This window comes from Microcebus murinus, chromosome 1, assembly GCF_040939455.1.
Source record: "Microcebus murinus isolate Inina chromosome 1, M.murinus_Inina_mat1.0, whole genome shotgun sequence".
In the NCBI taxonomy this organism is placed as follows: domain Eukaryota; kingdom Metazoa; phylum Chordata; class Mammalia; order Primates; family Cheirogaleidae; genus Microcebus; species Microcebus murinus.
Window position 1 is genome coordinate 128,907,137 of NC_134104.1, and position 18,630 is coordinate 128,925,766.

Below are 18,630 nucleotides of genomic sequence, written 5' to 3' on the forward strand. Positions count from 1 at the left end.
TATTGCCATTCCAGACTTCGTACCATTGCTGTTTGCATATCATCTTTTTTCATCCTTTTACTTTTGATGTATTTGTGTCTTTTATTCTAACATGTGTCTCCTGTTGACAGTATATAGTTGGATCTTAAATTATTTTATTCAGAAAAAAATTTGCCTTTTGATTGGATTGCTTAATCTATTTATATTTTATTTCATTAATGATATAGTTGAACTTATGTCTTCTATTTCACTTTTTCTTTTCTATTTTTCTCATTGCTGCTTGTTTTCACTTATCAATTATGAGATTCTGGTATTATCAAATATTCTCTTTTGGGATATGTTCATCAGATGTTCTTCCATTTACTTTATATAATTCCAAAAATATATATAATTCTTGAACATTTATTTATTCATGTCTTTGGGATAGGGTCGGACACCCAGGCTAGAATACAATGGCATGATTGTAGTTCACTAAAGCCTTGAACTCCTGGTCTCATGAGATCCTCCCACCTCGGCTACCCAAGGAGCTAGGACTACAAACATGTGCCATTATGCCTGGCTAATATTTTATTTTTTATGGAGATGGGGTCTTGGTATGTTGCTCAGATCGGTCTTGAACTCCTGTGCTTAAGCAATTGTACTACCTCAACCTCCCAAAGTTCTGGAATGATAGATAGGAGTCACCATGCCTGGCCTATATATTTTTTTCTTTTCCAAGATATTTAAAATAAAAACTTAAGGAATAAGTCATTTGTGATGATATAGGGTGGGTATATTTGGCTTAAAACTAATTCATAGTATTATAGATGTACATTGGTCATTAGCATACTAAGGCTCTCTGAATTTTTATAGTAAATAACTAAATTAACTTATTGTTAACCTGAATTGACCAAATGCATGTGCTTATGGATCACTTTAATGACAAAATAGCTACCAGCATTTTGTTTCCTGATATATATCTTGGAACAATACAGGAAGCACTGGGCTAAGAAAATATCCTCTTTCAGATATTACTTAAAACTCTATGTTTATTCTTTGGTTTATACTATTCTGAGTCCCTGCTTGGTTTTGTGTGTGTGTGTGTGTGTGTGTGTGTGTGTGTGTGTGTGTATAATCAGGATTTATTCACTTTCTTCATTTCAAGTCCCATTTTGACATTCCCAGAACATTCTTGGTTTTTGCTTTTGCAACTGCTTAATGTTCACTTCAAATACAGTCTTTACCAATTGCTTTCTGTAGAGCTTTGTGCCATTCATCTTTTCCAAAACTTAAACACACTTGTTTTTATTTTACCCATTATATTTTACCTAGTATATTTACCCAGTATATTTTACCCATTATATTAGTCAGGGTTCTTCCCAAGAAACAGAACCAATAGAAGACAGAAAGATGATAGATAAGCAGATAGATATAAATATATAGATATAGATATTGATATTGAGAAAGAGAATAGTGAGTTGGTTCACATGATTATGGAAACTGAGAAGTCCCAAGATCTGCAGTTGGTAAGCTGGGGAACAAGGAGAGGTCATGGTGTAGTTCCTGTCTGAGCTAAAAAGCCTGAGAACCAGGAGAGCCTATGGAATAAGTTCCAGTCCAAAATCCAGTGGGCCTGAGATCCAAAAAGAAAGGATTTTTCAGTTCAAGTCCAAAGCCAGAAAAAGACCAATGTCTCAGCTCCAACAGGCAGGATGTGTTCCCTCTTACCTAGCCTTTTTTTTTCTGTTCAGGTCTTCAACTGATTAGATGAGGCCCACTCACATTAGAGAGGTCAATCTACTATACTCAGTCTACTGATTCAAACACTAACCTCATCTAGAAACACACTCACAGACACACCCAGAATAACGTTTGACCAAATGTCTGGGCACCCCATGACCCAGTCAACTTGACACACAAAATTAGCCATCACATCCACTGAATGTCTTCTGTTTGTCAGTCTAGTGGCTTTCTTTACAGTTTAAGTCATTGGCCCATTTGAGTGTCTAAATTGCTTTGGTGGGAATAATTCTTTTTTTTAGGAATACAGTAATCCTTTTTAGACCTTTATTGGGTCTATAATTCTTGTAAAAATTCCTCATGGCAAAATTTTATGGTTCTTTTTGTGAGATAAAACTAAACATTTTCTCAAACTTCAGAATTCAGAATGGCATTTCTGTTTTACCCTTTCTAACTTGATATATTCTAAGTTACATATATGTGTGATGAGAACCAATATTTGAGAGAGCTGAGTTCTATTCTTGATCTACACTCCTTTGCGGAGACTCTCAGTGATATGAAGATCTTTGTTTCATATTACACAATAGCACATTAACTTTCAGAAATATGAAAAGCTCGTTCTTATCAACTTGGCCTCTAGCATTTTAGAGACCAAACTCTTGCTGCTGTTGAGTCCAACAGAAGAGCCTCTTCTTTTCAGAGATGACTGTGTTTGTATTACATCTCATAATTGGATCACAGGTCATGTCCTTTTAAAATAGCTATTCCAGTCATGTCCTTATGTCCACTATTTTCCTAAGGCTTTAGAGAGGATTATTGTATATAGTCACTAAGACCCAAAAGTTAAATTTCAAATTTTGTTTTGTAACATCAACATTTTTTTTAATTTCAGGACATTATGAGGGTACAAACATTTTAGTTACATGTTATGACTTTGCCACACCCAAACCACCATTTGAGGCATGCCCTATCCCCCCACAATGCTCACCGCATACATTACTTGTGCGTTTAACCACACATCAACATTTTTTAACTTTCTTCCCTCATTTTTAACCTCCTCAAAAAGTCTAGTTATTGTTTCTAAAATATTAAAGAGTCCCACCATTCTCTGATAAGCACTCTTATAGGATAAATTGTATTGAGGTAACAGATGCCAAATCTGTTGATTAAAATTTATTTCTTGTGCAAGCAAAATGCCTAACACAGGTCAGCAGAAGGGGCTTCACCATCTGGAATGTTGCTGATTAGCTATTTTCCATTTAAAAAGTGGAACATAGACAATTATTTGGCTTGAAAGATATACGCATCATTTCTGTTCATATTTTATTAATCAGAACTAATTCCATGGGCACAATTAATTTCCAAGGGCAAGAAAGTTTAATCTTCTGTATACCCCCCAAAAAATGAAAAACTGGATACTGGCAAACATTAGTAATATCTGTGATAGCACCCAAAACTTAATAGGGAAATTTTCTCTCCTATTTAATTTTGCTCAAAGTTCAATACCAAAATATCCCCAATTAGATGTATCATATAAATATTCAGTTAAACAAATACAAATAATGAAATGCCTTTCACTGAAAAACAGAGAGACAGAATCTCAGTTGGGGACTAGGTTATACTTGAGAAAGTAGATCAGTAAAGTCTCCTTGAGTCAAAGAGATAGAATAATAAGAAAGGTTCTTTAAGAGTTGGTTATTGACACCTAGGTGGACATATAGGAATAACATTTATCAGGTGTCGGGCAGGTGGGGGGGGATGGGTATAGACATACATAATGAGTGTGATGTGCACCATCTGGGAGATGGACATGCTTGAAGCTCTGACTCGAGGGGAGAAGGGGAGCAAGGGCAATGTACATACCTTAACATTTGTACCCCCATAATATGCAGAAAGAAAGAAAGAAAGAGTTGATTAAATATTTTTCTAAATGCCTATGAATTATATTCTATAAATAATTTACATAAGAAAACCTACATGAGTAATATTCATTCCTTAATTCTTTGAAAAGAAATTCTTTGTAAAGTTCATTCCTTAGTTCTTTGAATTAGTGTTACCATCATATCTTTTCATCAACAGTTTGGTCAAGTGAAACACACTAACAGAATTTCCTTCCCAAGATTTGTCTATACAGGCTTTTTTCTTTCTCATTCTGATCATATATATTTCTTTATTGTCAATCCTCAAAAGAAAAATATGAACTAAGGATATACATTCACTTTTTGACATAGAAAAATGAAATCTATTAAACTGCTAGCAAAACCATTTTTTTAAATTTTTACATACATGTTATTGATGTTAATGCTACATTTTGTGGACACAGGTTTTTAAACTGGAATATATCCAACTAATATATACTTTATAGGACTCTTTTTAGATATTTTTCAGTTGTCAAGCCTGTATGAACAGGAAAATTTGTGGTTTTCATGAGTGTTTTACTGATATTTAAAAAATCTTAAGTAGCAGTGTGGATATGGATTTCTCAAAAGAAAAGAAAGATATATGACACTCAGAGTTTCTCCTATGAGATGTGGATTTAAAATGCCTGTAACTTTTAGAGATTGGGTACTTTTGTCCTCTTTGCCTATGATTGCTTATATAGGCCCCTTCTTCTCTTTGAATAAAGTGACTAAAATGGCTCAAGTAGAAACTAATGCCACATTTCAAATGAGAAATTTGAGTAATGTTGAATATAAAGATTATTTACAAAGGAGTTAGTAGGGTATAGACAAACCACAAGGGGTAGGACTAAACCCTCCCAAAAACAATAACAGTTCACTACAATTACTAAGTCAGAAAGAGCCAGAGTAGACAGTAGTTACAGAAACTTGAGTCATAGAAAGCTGGGTGGAGAAGGTCACTTGAAAAGAGCTGTGATGCCTTGTTGGTATCTTCTATGACCTTCCATCCCCTTCAACCCAGCAGGGAAGTGTCCAGAGGAACACATACCCCAATTTCCATCTGCTACTTCTTGATCTGCTGGTATTTACAGCCTGATTAGATCTCTATGATACTACATAGTTTATTTACATTGTTCATTGTCTTTACTGCCCCCATTAGAATGCCAGTTCTATGAGGATAAGAATCTCTGTCTACTATGTTCTCTGCTATGTGGTGACCACGTACATAGTACACACATTTACGGTAGATGAATGAATAAAAGATGGTTAGAATTACATCCATTTTAACCATCAGACATTAGGATACTGAATAGAAGATAAAAATGGAATCTTGATTTTGAGTTTGAAGAGACGTTCAAAATTTTGACATGTGAGATGCTCATCTTACAGACAAGTAAACTGAAGCCCAGAGAGTATCACATATATAACGAGTTACATGAAAAAGGAATAGATATAAGATCTGATCCCAGTCCAGTAGATTTTCTTTTTATTGAGTAAGCTTTCAAAGCGTACTGGTCATCATTGGTCTGGATTGAAAAGATTTTTTCTGAAATATCGGAAGCCCACAGCAAGATTTGAATCTTTGGTTTTCTTAAATTAACCAAAAACATACCTCAATTTGAAGCTTGATTTAACTATTGACTTATAATTTAGGGTAGGAACAAGACTTAAGAAAAGAAAATTTAAACTAAGAATTTTATAGCCAGCAAAATTGACCATCAAGTATCAAACTGTTATCAACATACAAAAACTTAGGGATTATTGTTCTCATAAACATTTCCTATAGAATGTACTAGAGAACAAGATTTTTAAGACCAAATGACTTGAAAGACTGGCATCAGGACAAATTTGTTATCATTAAATATGTACTTATTTATGGGACCAAGTTTAAATGAGGATTAAAGGAAAGAGAGTATAAGTTGGCAAGGGCCATATGCTCTGACAATGTAGATATAACAGAACCATAAGAAAAGGAGAGTTGGGGGAGAATGAGAATAGAATACCCCACATTAACTGTGGTCAGTAATCATAGTATGTATTAGTAGTCCTGGTATTGATATCCTGAGACTTGTGCATGTGTAATGGGGGATAAAGCAAATGAATCATTATGGGATATCCTAATTCTATCATCATCTGTACCTTAATAACCAGAATTCACAGTGTGGAAGAAAGGAGATACAAATATAATATGGAAAGGGTTATGAGCCAAGACAGTATTATTATATATACATGTATATATCTCCAAGCTGTTTCAACAGAAAGGGGTAAAAACAATGACCAATTCATCAGCAGTGAATATCTCTAGTGGATAGATTATGGTCTTAAAATACAACTTTTCACTAAGAGAAACCAGAGTTTCTTGGATAAATGGCTGTTTCTACTTCTGGGGCATGAAGGAACATCTTAGTATACCAGACAGAAAGTTATCAAACAATATTAGGGAGATGTCAGAAGAACTTAGGAGCCAATATGAAACATCTCTCACTGGCCAAAGAGGGGATAATTTGGGTTTCAGTAAGGATAAGTATGATGGATTAAAACACATAAAATATGGTTAAATTCATGAATTTGTCATTTTTAAAACAAACTAATTGGCCAACTGTAGAGGATAACTAGGAAATAATTAATTTTATTTAAAATTGATTTTTATGAAAGAGAAAACCAAGGCTTTTTTCTCTTTTCTATATTAACGGGGGAAACCAAATAACCTATGAGGGAAGCATCTTTTTATAAAATTATTTCAACTAACTAACTTATAGAATTATATAGAACTAAAACTAGAATATCACCACTTAGCAACCTGTCATGAATTAATGGTTCAAAGAAATGCACATCACTAGCTGCTAATACCACAGCAAGAAAAACAACCAAAAGTTATGTACCTCCTAAAAGAACTCAACTCCACCTATAGGCTTGCCAAAGTAATTGGAAAAAAAAGCAGGGGTTAGACTAAACTTTACATTGTTACTGAAAGATCAGTACACGAGAAGTTAACCAAGAGACGAGTTCCATAAGAATCAGGAATAAGATCATACGGTGTTTGTCAAATTTATAAAAAGCAGAGATTAGAATGGTGATTACCAGGGCCTGGGTTACCAGGGATTAAGAAGATGTTGGTCAAAACATAAAATTTCAGTTAGATGGGTGGAATAAATTCAAGAGATCTATTGTACAACATGGTGACTATAGTTAATAACAATATATTTTATGTGTGAAAATTGCTAAGAGAATAGATCTTAGATGTTCCCATCACTCAAAAAATGGTTAAGTATGTGATGTAATAGATATACTGATAAGCTTGATTTAGTCATTCCACAGTATATACATATATCAAAACATCAAGTTATACATCATAAATATATATGATTTTTATCAATTTTCAAAAATTAAAATAAAAGAAATTTCAAAAAAAAGAAAAAGAATTGGGATTAATGATCTCACCCCATTGAGCAGGGACCAGCAGCATTGGCAACAACTGGGAGCTTATTAGAAATGCCCAGGCCCCACCTAAGACCTACTGAATCTGAATATATCCTTAGTTAAGATCCCCAGATGATTCTTACATACATTAAAGTTTGAGAAGCACTATTCTATACAACCTGTATTCTGAGAAGAGACAGATTTTTGTTTGGTGTTCACCGATAGCAGTGAGGATCCCTTAGCCAGATAGCAATTTGGATATTAATCAAACTTTGTCACAGGAACCAGGAAAACAGATGACAAAAGCAGTTGATAAATAATGGATTACTATGATGCAGCTGAAGTAATAAAGTTACGTCCAGAGGCCTGAGCTTGCAAGAAATTCAATGAAGCCATTGAATCACTTTCAAGGCTGTAATTTTGTATTGGTAACGCTAGACTTGTAATTCTTCTCTTATTATAATTTAGGAGGCATCAGCTGCACCTGCAAAAGTAAAATCCTGGGTACTATTCTTGTGATTCTCATTTATAGTCACATAATTTTTTTTTTTAACTGGGGCTTGTCTACACGTAAACCTTCCAGTACTACTGGACAGTGTTAACCTACAACAACCCACTTCACCTCCCAACATTCTAGTCTCTCCATCTGTACACAGAGATTTACAACTTCCATTAGTAATGGGATTGAGATTCTCATTTGGATGAAATATATACAAGTGCCAAGTATGATGATTATTTTAGCTGACAGATAAAAAACACTGTCACTTGTTTTTGAATGCTTTGTGAAGCAAAAGACAAAGATGAAATTGTGCCCATCGTCTTTTTTGTTTTGCCTGCTTCTGGAGTTAGTTTGAATGTGTCTGAGTCCTATGATAAATATGCAACATAACAAAGGATTAAATGAAAAACCATTTAATTACCTGAATCATAGCTTGTAAAATGTATATATGTATTTGTGGCAGGGGGAGAGGCTTGGTGTAATTAGTACTCCTGAATTTAGAAAAATTGTGTCTAGCTGAAAAATGTGTACACGTTTGGCAAAAATTGAGTGACAGGTCAAGAACTCTTCAAGCTAAGAAGATTATGTCAACAGATGCATTCCCCATCTGCTCACTGAATACACAAATATGGAAATCACATTTTTTCTCTGCCTATCAACTACAGTTCCAGTTAAACTCAGAGCCCATGAAATATAGCATTCCAATGGCCAAAATTGAGAAATATAAAACATATGTAAAATGAAGGGAATCCATTTTATATGATTTTATGTGAAATGAAAGATATTGTTGAAGACACCTTTTTTCCTGCTCTGCATTACAAGCTTATACTTCTGTTTCCAAAAGGCACAACTAAAGATACAACAGAACAGCAAATCTGTGTTTACACAGAAATGCACAAATCCAACTGTAAAAGCTGACAATGCATGGTGTTATTGGGACAATAGGTCAATAACACCACAGAAGGATTCTTTAAATAATGTAATAACACAGTTTTGAAATCTCCCATTTTGAAGTCATGGGGACTTCCAGAGAGAGACACAGCGATCACATGAAACAATCTTACCCACTAGAGGTATACTGGCATTTGCTTCTGCATCTTTCAGTGATATTTAGGGGAGATTGGTAAAAGAGAGTTACTTAAGTTGACCTAAAAATAACAGAAACAGTAAAAAAAAAGTAACCATGCAATTTACTATTTATTAAATTATTAATGTATCAACAAAGATTTATGGGGTATGTACTTTGTGGTAGGATTTGTGCAGGAGCTTGAGCTACTGTAATGAACAAGAAAGACCTATTGTACCTGCCCGCCCTCCTCCCCCCATCTCCACATTGGTCCTTATTCACTTCTGATCAACACCAGGTCACACATCCTTTTATTTTGGCTCACACATCCTTTATGGAGAATTCTCAATCCATCTGATTGCAATTATGCAAATTTTGGACTAGAAATACAGGATCATAATGGACATTTTTCAATGCCTTCAGTTATCACCGTTAGTATTTACTACTGCAAAGATCCATGCAAGGTAACACTAAAAAAATTTTAGATATTTTCTTCTGATATTAATTATGTAAAAGTGTTACTAGGAATGGCTTATCTCTCCATACTCAGGCAGAGAAAGAGTTATACAGATAACTGTGGTTTTCATTTTCTTTAGGCAAAATAGTTCCTGGGTTAGTATTCCTTACCTTGCAGAAGCTCTAAAACAAGCTTAGTGCCTGTGGTGCATTATCAAATCCAGCCACCTGGGATTCTGACATAATACAAGTTATGTTGGGACTAAAGTTTTACACCCATTATATTAATATTATTCAATTCTTACAACAAAGGTCTTGTGGAAATATGATGCAAAGGAGGGTAAGAAGTAACATTATGTCAGTGGAGCTAATTAAACATGAGAAGAGTAAACCAAATACTCTGGAAATGTAGGAACAACAATGACTATTTCTAAGCCAACAAAAGTTGTTCTTTTTTTTGTATTTTATTTTTTTGCTTCAGAGTATTATAGAGATACAAACGCTTTGGTTACATAAATTGCCTTTGCACCGCCCAACAGGCATTCCCATCCCCCAGACAGCATCCATTAGGCATGGATTTACCCATCCCCCCCGCCCCCCTCCCACCCACCTGACACCCTATGAATGTTACTTCCCATATGTGCAACAGAATTTCTCAGGAAACCTGGATGTAACAGAAATAGAAAAGTTGTGGTAGTTAGTGATTCCCTTCTTAGAGGTATAGAAAGATCAGTGTGTGAATTATCACGGCTAGTTGGCAAGTCTGTTGTTACATGGGTTTTCTGTTCATGACAGGAGGTGTTACTCAACAAGAGCAAACACATTGCCTGCAAACCTGCTAAACACCTAATAATTTGTGTGGTTAATGTATGATGCTGGGAGAACAGAGAAGGAAAGAATCTTTAGGTGCTTCAAAGTTTTGGATAGAAAACTAAACCACTTGGAAACACAGATGGTGTTTTCATCACTTCTTTTTTCTAACAGTTGGGATTTTGGAAAGGATAGAGAAATCTTGGATGTGAACAATTGGCTATGCAGATGGTGATGGTAAACTGGTTTGGCCAACAGTTTTAAATTCCAGACTGGTGGATTTTCATCCATAGAAGAATAAAGGGGAGGAGGAAGGCAAAGAAAAAAACGAAGAGGAGAAAGTGGATAAAGAAAATATAACTTACTAAGAAAAGAACATATATTAAATAGTATTTTCTTTATCTACTATCTTTTTAAGTAGAAAGAATCAGAAGCCCACATCTAAAGTATCCATCTAGAGTAGCAACCAGGGATGGAAAAAGTTGGCCAAATTCAGTTGATGAACAACTCTGAATAACTTCATTGAATTTGTCACCTAGCATTCATAATGTAGTTGTGAGATCTGGGGATCAGTAAATGGGGGAAATTTCCTGGAGAATTAAAAGTACCCATGAAAATCAAGTTTATACTGGGACAAATGGCAAAGCAGTGAGATAAGTGAAGTTGAGCAGAAGAAGTCTTGGCCAACATAGACATATTTCTACAATTAGGAAGGGAACACAATAAGAGAAAAGGGACTTGATGGTGGCAATGGCACCTGCTCTCAAAACTAGGGGATAAGGCTTGGTTTGGAAAATTTATATATAAAAAATTTAATAGTCATATAATACCTACTGTTAATATATGGACTTGGAGTGAAGAAGGCCAGCAACAATTTTTCAATATAATTTTGTAGCAGGCAGCTTTCCCCAGAATATTTATGATAAAATCATATAAGATAAAATAAATATCAAAAATGAAGGCAACCCATACTACTAAGTGAAGTATCCCAAGAATGGAAAAACAAGCACCAGATATATTCTCTAGCAAACTGGTATTAACTGAGCAGCACCTAAGTGGACACATAAGTACCACAGTAATAGGGTATTGGGCAGGTGGGAGGGGGGAGGGGGGCGGTATATACATACATAATGAGTGAGATGTGCACCATCTGGGGGATGGTCATGATGGAGACTCAGACTTTAGGGGGGAGGGGGGGAAATGGGCATTTATTGAAACCTTAAAATCTGTACCCCCATAATATACCGAAATAAAAAAAATAAATAAAGTAATGCCAGATTAAAAACAAAAAAAAAAAAAATGAAGGCAATAGGAGAACCAAAATTCCTTCAAAATGGCAGGCATTGTGTTCATTTTTACATTCAAGTTACTGAGTGTATGTTGTATTCTAGGCATTGCCCTAAATCCAGGAGATACTGAGATAAATATTAATAATAGTATACCCTCAAGCAGCTCACAGCCTAGTTGGAGACAGACAGTCCTGTGTAATGCAAGATGATCAGAGCTAAAACTGCTAGGCAAGTATTGAGAAGAGGTCGATAAAAAACTCTCCATAGAAAATTAAGTATCAGAAGAAGTTTGAAGGGAGAGAAGGAACTTGTCATGCAGACAGGGCAGAGGAGAAGCCCCCAGTCAGAGGGAACAGCAAACACCAGGGGAGTGAAGTGTGAATCTCAGTGCATTCAGTCTGATGGTGTGCGAGGGAGAAAGTGCAAGACATGGGGCCATTAAAAAATAAGGCCGGGCTCATGAAGGGCTTTGCAATACATGCTCAAAAAGAGATTCTCTTCTCTAATATGAGTGGCAGAAACAATTAGATATTTTAGGCTGTTGTTGAGATAAGTGGGAAAGCTGGTTCATTTGGTCAGCATGATTCTGTTTGTTTCTATTGACCTATCTCTTTGCAGTACTCTGGTTTTAAGTTGTATTTTTAAGATGTATCTCCTTAAGTGGACAGAGGCTTGTTCCCAAAGTGGCACCAACAGCCTCTTTTTTAAGCAAATGCCTATCTTCTTACCATGCTGAGAAGAAGCACTTGAACCACTACCCTCATAAAGTAGAGACACTGCATTCTTTGCTTTCAACATTTAATGGAGACTGAGATTGTTCCTCTTTTAGAATGAATTTTGATAGCAAACCCAGCAGGAAGCAGTAAACAAAAGTGCAGCAAAACTTTACCACAGTTTCTGTGCCAGTATGTTGTCACCTTCGGTGTCACCACAGTCTCCACCTCCAGGAAATGCCATCTCTTCTTGTGACAGCTGGCTTTGTCCTGGTAAAAGAGAGATCTCTTACCTAACAGGAATCAATTGCCTCATGTAACTTTAATAGGATGCAGGGGTGTGTCCCCAGAGACACAGTGACAGAAATCTTCCTCAACATGTATTGATGATAACCCACTAGAGCTAAAGAAAGCTCCTTTTCTGGAGTTCTTTGCTCCTTTCAGTTCAAGCGAGGATAGTAATTTGTTTTCTGACAATGTTAATGCTTGTTTATGTTCCTGGAGCCAGTTAAGACTCTGGATTCCCCTTCAAAGTTCATGGCCTCAAAGTTGAGGCAAATGCTCAGTAAAAAGTTTGCTATCAAGAGAAGTAAGCCAGGCATGGAAAGACAAATATCGCATGCTCTCACTCTTATCTGGGAGCTAAAGAAGTGGATCTCATGGAGGTAGAGAGTAGAATGATGGTTATCAGAGGCTGGGAAGGGGGAGAGAGGATGAAGACAGTTTGGTTAGTGGGTACAGAAATACAGTTAGATAGAAGGAATAGGTGCTATTGTTCAATAGCACAGTGGGGTGACCATAATTAAGAATAATTTATATTTCAAAATAGATAGAACATTTGGAATGTTCCCAACACAAAGAAATGATGAATGTTTGAGATGATGGATATAATAATTGTCCTCATTTGATTATTACACATTGTATTCATGTATCAAAATATCCCATGTACCCCATAAATATGTGCATTTATATGTATCTGTTAAAAAAAAAACAATGTGGCTATAGAAAGGTATTTCAACCATGGGAAAAGAACTGTTTATTATGAAAGCTAGAAAAATAGTTCATCAGAAATATGTCTGTTAACATATTGTTTGGTTCCAATTTTTACTCTTAGGCAAACCCTTGTTTTTTGCATTTATATAATTTTCTATGAAAAGATTTTACTGTGTCTAATCAGTCTTGTATTTTTTAATGATGACATTATTTGCTTATTTAATGTTAAATTAGCATTTCAGACAGTTTTACCCATGAAGCTACCTTTTAGTTTGAGTCATTGTGCTCTTTACAAACTCTAAATACATTAGCACAAATCTCTCAACTCGCTCTAAAACACTATCTCTTTTTGCATGTGATAATATACTATAGTAGAATGAGTACCAAATTTAGAAGCCCTGAATTCTAGATCAAAGACTGTCATTCATGAAATGAGTGACCTTAAAACTGTCATTCTACCGCTGAGTCTTAGTGTCCCCATTTTATAGGTTGGGAAGTAATAATATATCCCTACCTATCTTAGCACTGTTCATAGATTCAATAGGGAAAATATACCTGAAGGTATGTTGTACTACTCAAACATTTATTGACTACCATGATTATTGATATGCCTAATACTCAAAATTGTTCTTCAAAGACTGTGCCTTTATTCAATCCTCAATAAATGGCCAACTGAAGGCATTTTTATTGGGAACTGAGCTAATGTAGCGCTGCTGAGTTTGATACAAGAATTAAGCTTAGACAATAGGAATGGATAGTTGATATGTCCCTTCAACCAGTTTCATTTAGTGGCTGCCTTCTCTTCTGAAATGTTGATAGAAGAGCTAATCAATTCAAGATGGGACCCTTGTGAATGTAGGTAGTGCAAATATCTGTGATACTGATTTAAGTATTATCCATGTGCTTTAGAATTAAGGCTTGTCAGGTGATGAAATTGACAATCTGTAGTGAAAATTTCAAAGTACATTGAATTTTTCTCAAATTCATTGTTTCACTTTTTAAAATGAGAGGTATCTTGTCTTCAGAAGTTTAGATCTTCTGCAAGCCTGGACAAGTTTTCAGTTGAATCCCTTGAGTTCCATGCCGGCAGCAGGGCAGAAAGAGTTTTGGCCTGGCAATTTCAGGGCAGGTGTTACCAGTTGGTTGCCTGAACCATGGGAAAACCTCCTTCTGGCCTTTTTAAATGCCTGACTTTGAGCAGTGCTACCTCCTGATGGGCCTGCCAGGGAGAATTAGTTTCAGAATGCACTCACAGGAAGTAGACTGAATCACGTTGCTGGATGCATTGGGAATGTGTACTAAAATGATGAAGAAAGTCTGCCCAAAACAGCAATCTTGAATGAATCCAGTTCATTGAAGTTTAATTGCCCCCCTTTTTTTCTGATTGTATTTAGCCAATGGGTTCAGCTGCTTCTATTAGAGTTTTGTGGTTCATGATAGTAAAATAAAGTCATAGCAAATACAATACAAAGTGTTATAGCAGTGAAGGCAAAATATTACAACTTATGATAGTGTTGTGACTTTAACCAAAGACTAGAAAATATATGTATGTCCTGCCTTCTGAAATCTAAGTTTTCCTCAATTTGAGGAATACAAATACTTAAGAAAAGATAGATTTAAGTCAAATTCAGTCTTCTGGTGTTCTCCATAATTAAAATATTGATGTGTTTGTTAGGAAAATAAATTATCTGGTGAATTGTATTATTCGTGTTAAGTGTAAAGTGAAGACTTTTCGGTGGTTCTTAAGTGTATGGGGGCATGTCTCCTGATGAAAGCTAAATGTCTCACCTAGAAAACTGAAAAAGCACATACAACACAATCTGGGTTATAATTCCATGAGGTTTGGGGTTCATTGATGGATCCCAGAAACTTTCAGGTGCCTCACTGTGCTTATCTGTACTTATCCACTTTGTAGGTCTTTTTATTTCTTTCAAACTCTCAATCTGTAGCTTTCCTTTTTCTGTGAACTCCTTCCCTAGCAAATCCGGTATGAGTTCTTGCTTACCATTCACCATCACTGAAGGCCACTTTATCTCTGGCCCATGATAAGCATAGACCTCAACCAGAAATGGCAAGAGTGAGAGCTGCCATTGCCTGGTGTCTACTCTGGGCACGCAGTAGTGCTGCAGCAACTGAGTGCATAACATACAAGTATCTGATTTGAAATATCTGATGATTTTTGTGTACCACTGTGCATCCCATTAGCTCAGAGGAGGCAAAAGCTAGCATAGGTATTTATGAGATGATGAATCCACATCTCCAATTCTGTTTAAGAATCCCGGAATCATTGATTAAGAATCTAAGCCTGCTTATGTTTCACTAAGTTCCTACAGAATAAGGATGGCTTTAGATCAGGATGTATGTCCATCCAGATGCCCAACCTACCCATTCACCCCTTGGCCTTGGTTGGAGTTGGAGCAGCCTTTTGGGCTTTCTTACTAAGAAATCCCACTTCTCTGCTTCATCTCTCTGAAGTCTGGGCACTACCACATACCTCTAACTATTGCCTTTTGCTTTACTCTATCCACACAGGTAACAACATTGACTCAGGAAGTCTCCCAGCTAGGTAAAGACATGAAGAATGTGATGCAACTTCTGGAAAACATTCTGTCACCTCAGCAGCCATCACGGTTTTGCTCTCAGCACACCACCTCTGTGTGTCCCTCCAGGGAAAGCTTACAGACCAGAACGAGCTGCAGTACACACCAACCCTGCCTACACGTGCAAACAGGTGGGGCTGCTTATACCCAAGCACAACTTTGTCACAGTAATATAACCTCAGATATTTGGAGTGTGGATCCCTCTTCTGTGGGGAGCAGCCCCCAACGAACTGGAGCTCATGAGCAAAACCTTGCAGACAGTGAACTCTATCATTCTCCAAACCTTGATTATTCACCTTCCCACTACCAGGTTGTCCAAGAAGGTCATTTGCAATTTTTAAGGTGCATCTCTCCACATTCAGATACTACGCTGACGCCTCTGCAGTCCATTTCAGCAACTCTCTCGTCCTCTGTCTGCTCCTCTTCGGAAACATCTTTGCACCTAGTTCTCCCAAGCAGATCGGAGGAGGGCAGCTTCAGTCAGGGACCTGTTAGTTCCTACAGTCTGGAAAACTTGCCAGGATCTTGGAACCAAGAAGGAATGGCATCAGTCTCTCCAAAACCCTTGGAGAACTTTCCACTGGAAGTTGTCACAAGCACAGCAGAAGTGAAAGATAACAAAGCCATAAACGTATGATATCCATGCACACGATGCAGCTGCCCATTTCAAACCTACTACTGCATGACAGCTTTAGTTTGCCTTTTCTGCCTCTGGCGGGCATGAAGACTGGGCCAAGTGGGGAATCTTGCAGAAGAGGGTGTGAGAAGCCAGGGAAATGCAGAACCACCTCCATACTGTAGCAAATAATCTCTAGACCCTAAAAGCATAATAGAAACATTTTTCTGTACAGGTATTAACTTACTGGTCTGTTTGACAGACTTGGGCAACAGTCCAAAGACCCTGAGGGTCTGAGCAGCTAGAAGTCCCAGACAAAGAATTTGTGGATTAGTCTTGTCCTAGGTGGCTTTTGTGAAGTGCAGCAAAGGTTTTTCCTGAGTGCCTGTTTGTCATTCCTGAACAATATCCATGGCACTGTTGGCCTCATGAGTGCACAGATCCTGCTGATCTATTTTTCTTTTTGTGAAGGCAAAGGGACAATTATCACTGCATGTCATCTCCTAGACAATCAGTCAAATAGAGCCGGTGGCCAGCAGTTAGCTGTTCGCACGTTATTTGCCATGTAAATGAAAACGTCTTTATTTATCAAAAAAAAACAAAAAACAAAAAAAACAGAGGCTATTTTTATATACTTGGTATGAAATATGTATTTAAACTATTTAAAATATTTATAATGATATGAATGTTTTCTTTTCGTTTTGGTAAAACAAAAAGCTTGCTGTTTTAAGAAGAAATGCACTACTGTTATGTATAGTAGATAAAAATTATTTATTATTAAGAGGATGTAGTTTCAAAAGGAATCCCCATTTCATCTGCATGCAGTTTGCAACAAATATATCCTCATGCTTCTGGATGACAAAAGAAAAGTGAGGTCATATTTTATTAATGAAATAAAAATATGGACTGAGTGTCAACCATGTGAGCTTTGGCATGGTGGGAAAGAGGGCTCCTTCTAGTCTTTGCTGACTCGTGTCAATGACCTGAAGTAAGGCTGCCTGCACAGTGCCAGCAGAAATGTCTCTCCTGCAGGCATCATACCCTGTTGCTCAGGAACCCAAAATTGGTCTGTGGAAATGAGATCACTTCCACATTGAGCCACTTTGGGCTCAAAGTGAGGGAGAAAGCCTTCGGTGTGTCGTTCCCCAGTGCTTTTCTTTTCGAAAAGTTGGTAGACCAGTGGAAATTCCCAAATAGAGCCAAGACTTCTGATTTCTGACTTGTGGGAGTGATAACAGCTTGCAATGGGTCAGGACTTTACCTTTTTTTCTTTAAACCTCCCAACAATGCTGTAAGCTATGCAGAAAACAGTTGTTTTCATTCTTATTTGGTAAGGGGGAGAAAAAGCTCCAGAGACAATACAATTAGGATGTTGGCACCATCTAGAACCCATAATGCTCTCTGCACCTCACACCAACATGCAGATTCGGGTGCTGGGTTTGGCAATTATTGAAACACCTTCACTTAAGTTGTTGTTTCATGTTTAAGAACATTTAGGACCTAGTCACCCCAGACATTCCTGGAGGACATTTTGAGTTCACATTCTGGATTCTTCTGGTTTTTATTTCCCACCACAAAGAAGAAACAATCTGAGATTTGTATCATTAAAAGCATCTAAACAGCCGGGCGAGGTGGCTCACGCCTGTAATCCTAGCACTCTGGGAGGCCAAGGCGGGCGGATTGCTCAAGGTCAGGAGTTCAAAACCAGCCTGAGCAAGACCCCGTCTCTACCATAAAAATAGAAAGAAATTAATTGGCCAACTAATCTATATAATATAAAAATCAGCCGGGCATGGTGGCTCGTGCCTGTAGTCCCAGCTACTCGGGAGGCTGAGGCAGGAGGATCGCTTGAGCCCAGGAGTTTGAGGTTGCTGTGAGCTAGGCTGACACCACGGCACTCCTTCTAGCCTAGGCAAGAAAGCGATACTCTGTCTCAAAAAAAAAAAAAAAAAAAAAAAAAGCATCTAAACAAACCAAGGCTTCTGATGCTGTGTGAATCTTACATCCTAAAACTGGCTAGAGCAGAAGAGAGAAAAGACATTTTTCTCTTTTTAAAATGAACACAGTACATGTCTATAAGACAGGTCACTCAAGACTTACACACAATTGAAGCAAAGGCAACATTCTAGATTCTGTGTATTCATTCGCACTCCTCCTTCTGCTCATCCTGGCCTTTGTAATCATTCTTAGTGTAATCATTTTAAGAAAATCATAAGGAAGAGAAAATATATTTTATGAATTGGATTATCATAAAGGTCTTCATCCACGTCATCTTCACACTGAGTACGCTAAGGGGAAGGAGGAAGAGGAAGAGTAGGAGTTGGTCTTACTGTCTTAGGGGTGGCAGAGGCAGGAGAAAATCCAAGAATAAGTGGGCTTGCATGGTTCAGACTCATATTTTTCAAGGGTCATATAGGTAATATAGAAAGGTAATATAATTTGTTTCAAAATTAGTCAATAAAGTATTTGGGATTTTTTCAAAGTAAGTGAACAAATGAAATGAGTTAGCTAAGTTCTGAGGATATGGGGACATCCTACTGACATAGGTGGAAACGTGCCCATATTTTTC

At 36.9% G+C, this 18,630-nt stretch overlaps 1 protein-coding gene across 1 annotated transcript in view; it reads left to right on the plus strand.

The window, feature by feature from the left end:
• The window catches only part of KCNH8 (potassium voltage-gated channel subfamily H member 8), a 361,558-nt gene extending 343,876 nt beyond the window's left edge, over positions 1–17,682 (plus strand). Inside the window, exon 16 of the mRNA XM_012783282.3 lies at positions 15,378–17,682. Coding sequence (XP_012638736.2) covers positions 15,378–16,082 — 705 coding nt within the window. The 3' untranslated portion in view covers positions 16,083–17,682. The remainder of the gene's footprint in view (positions 1–15,377) is intronic.
• Positions 17,683–18,630: the final 948 nt, after the last annotated feature.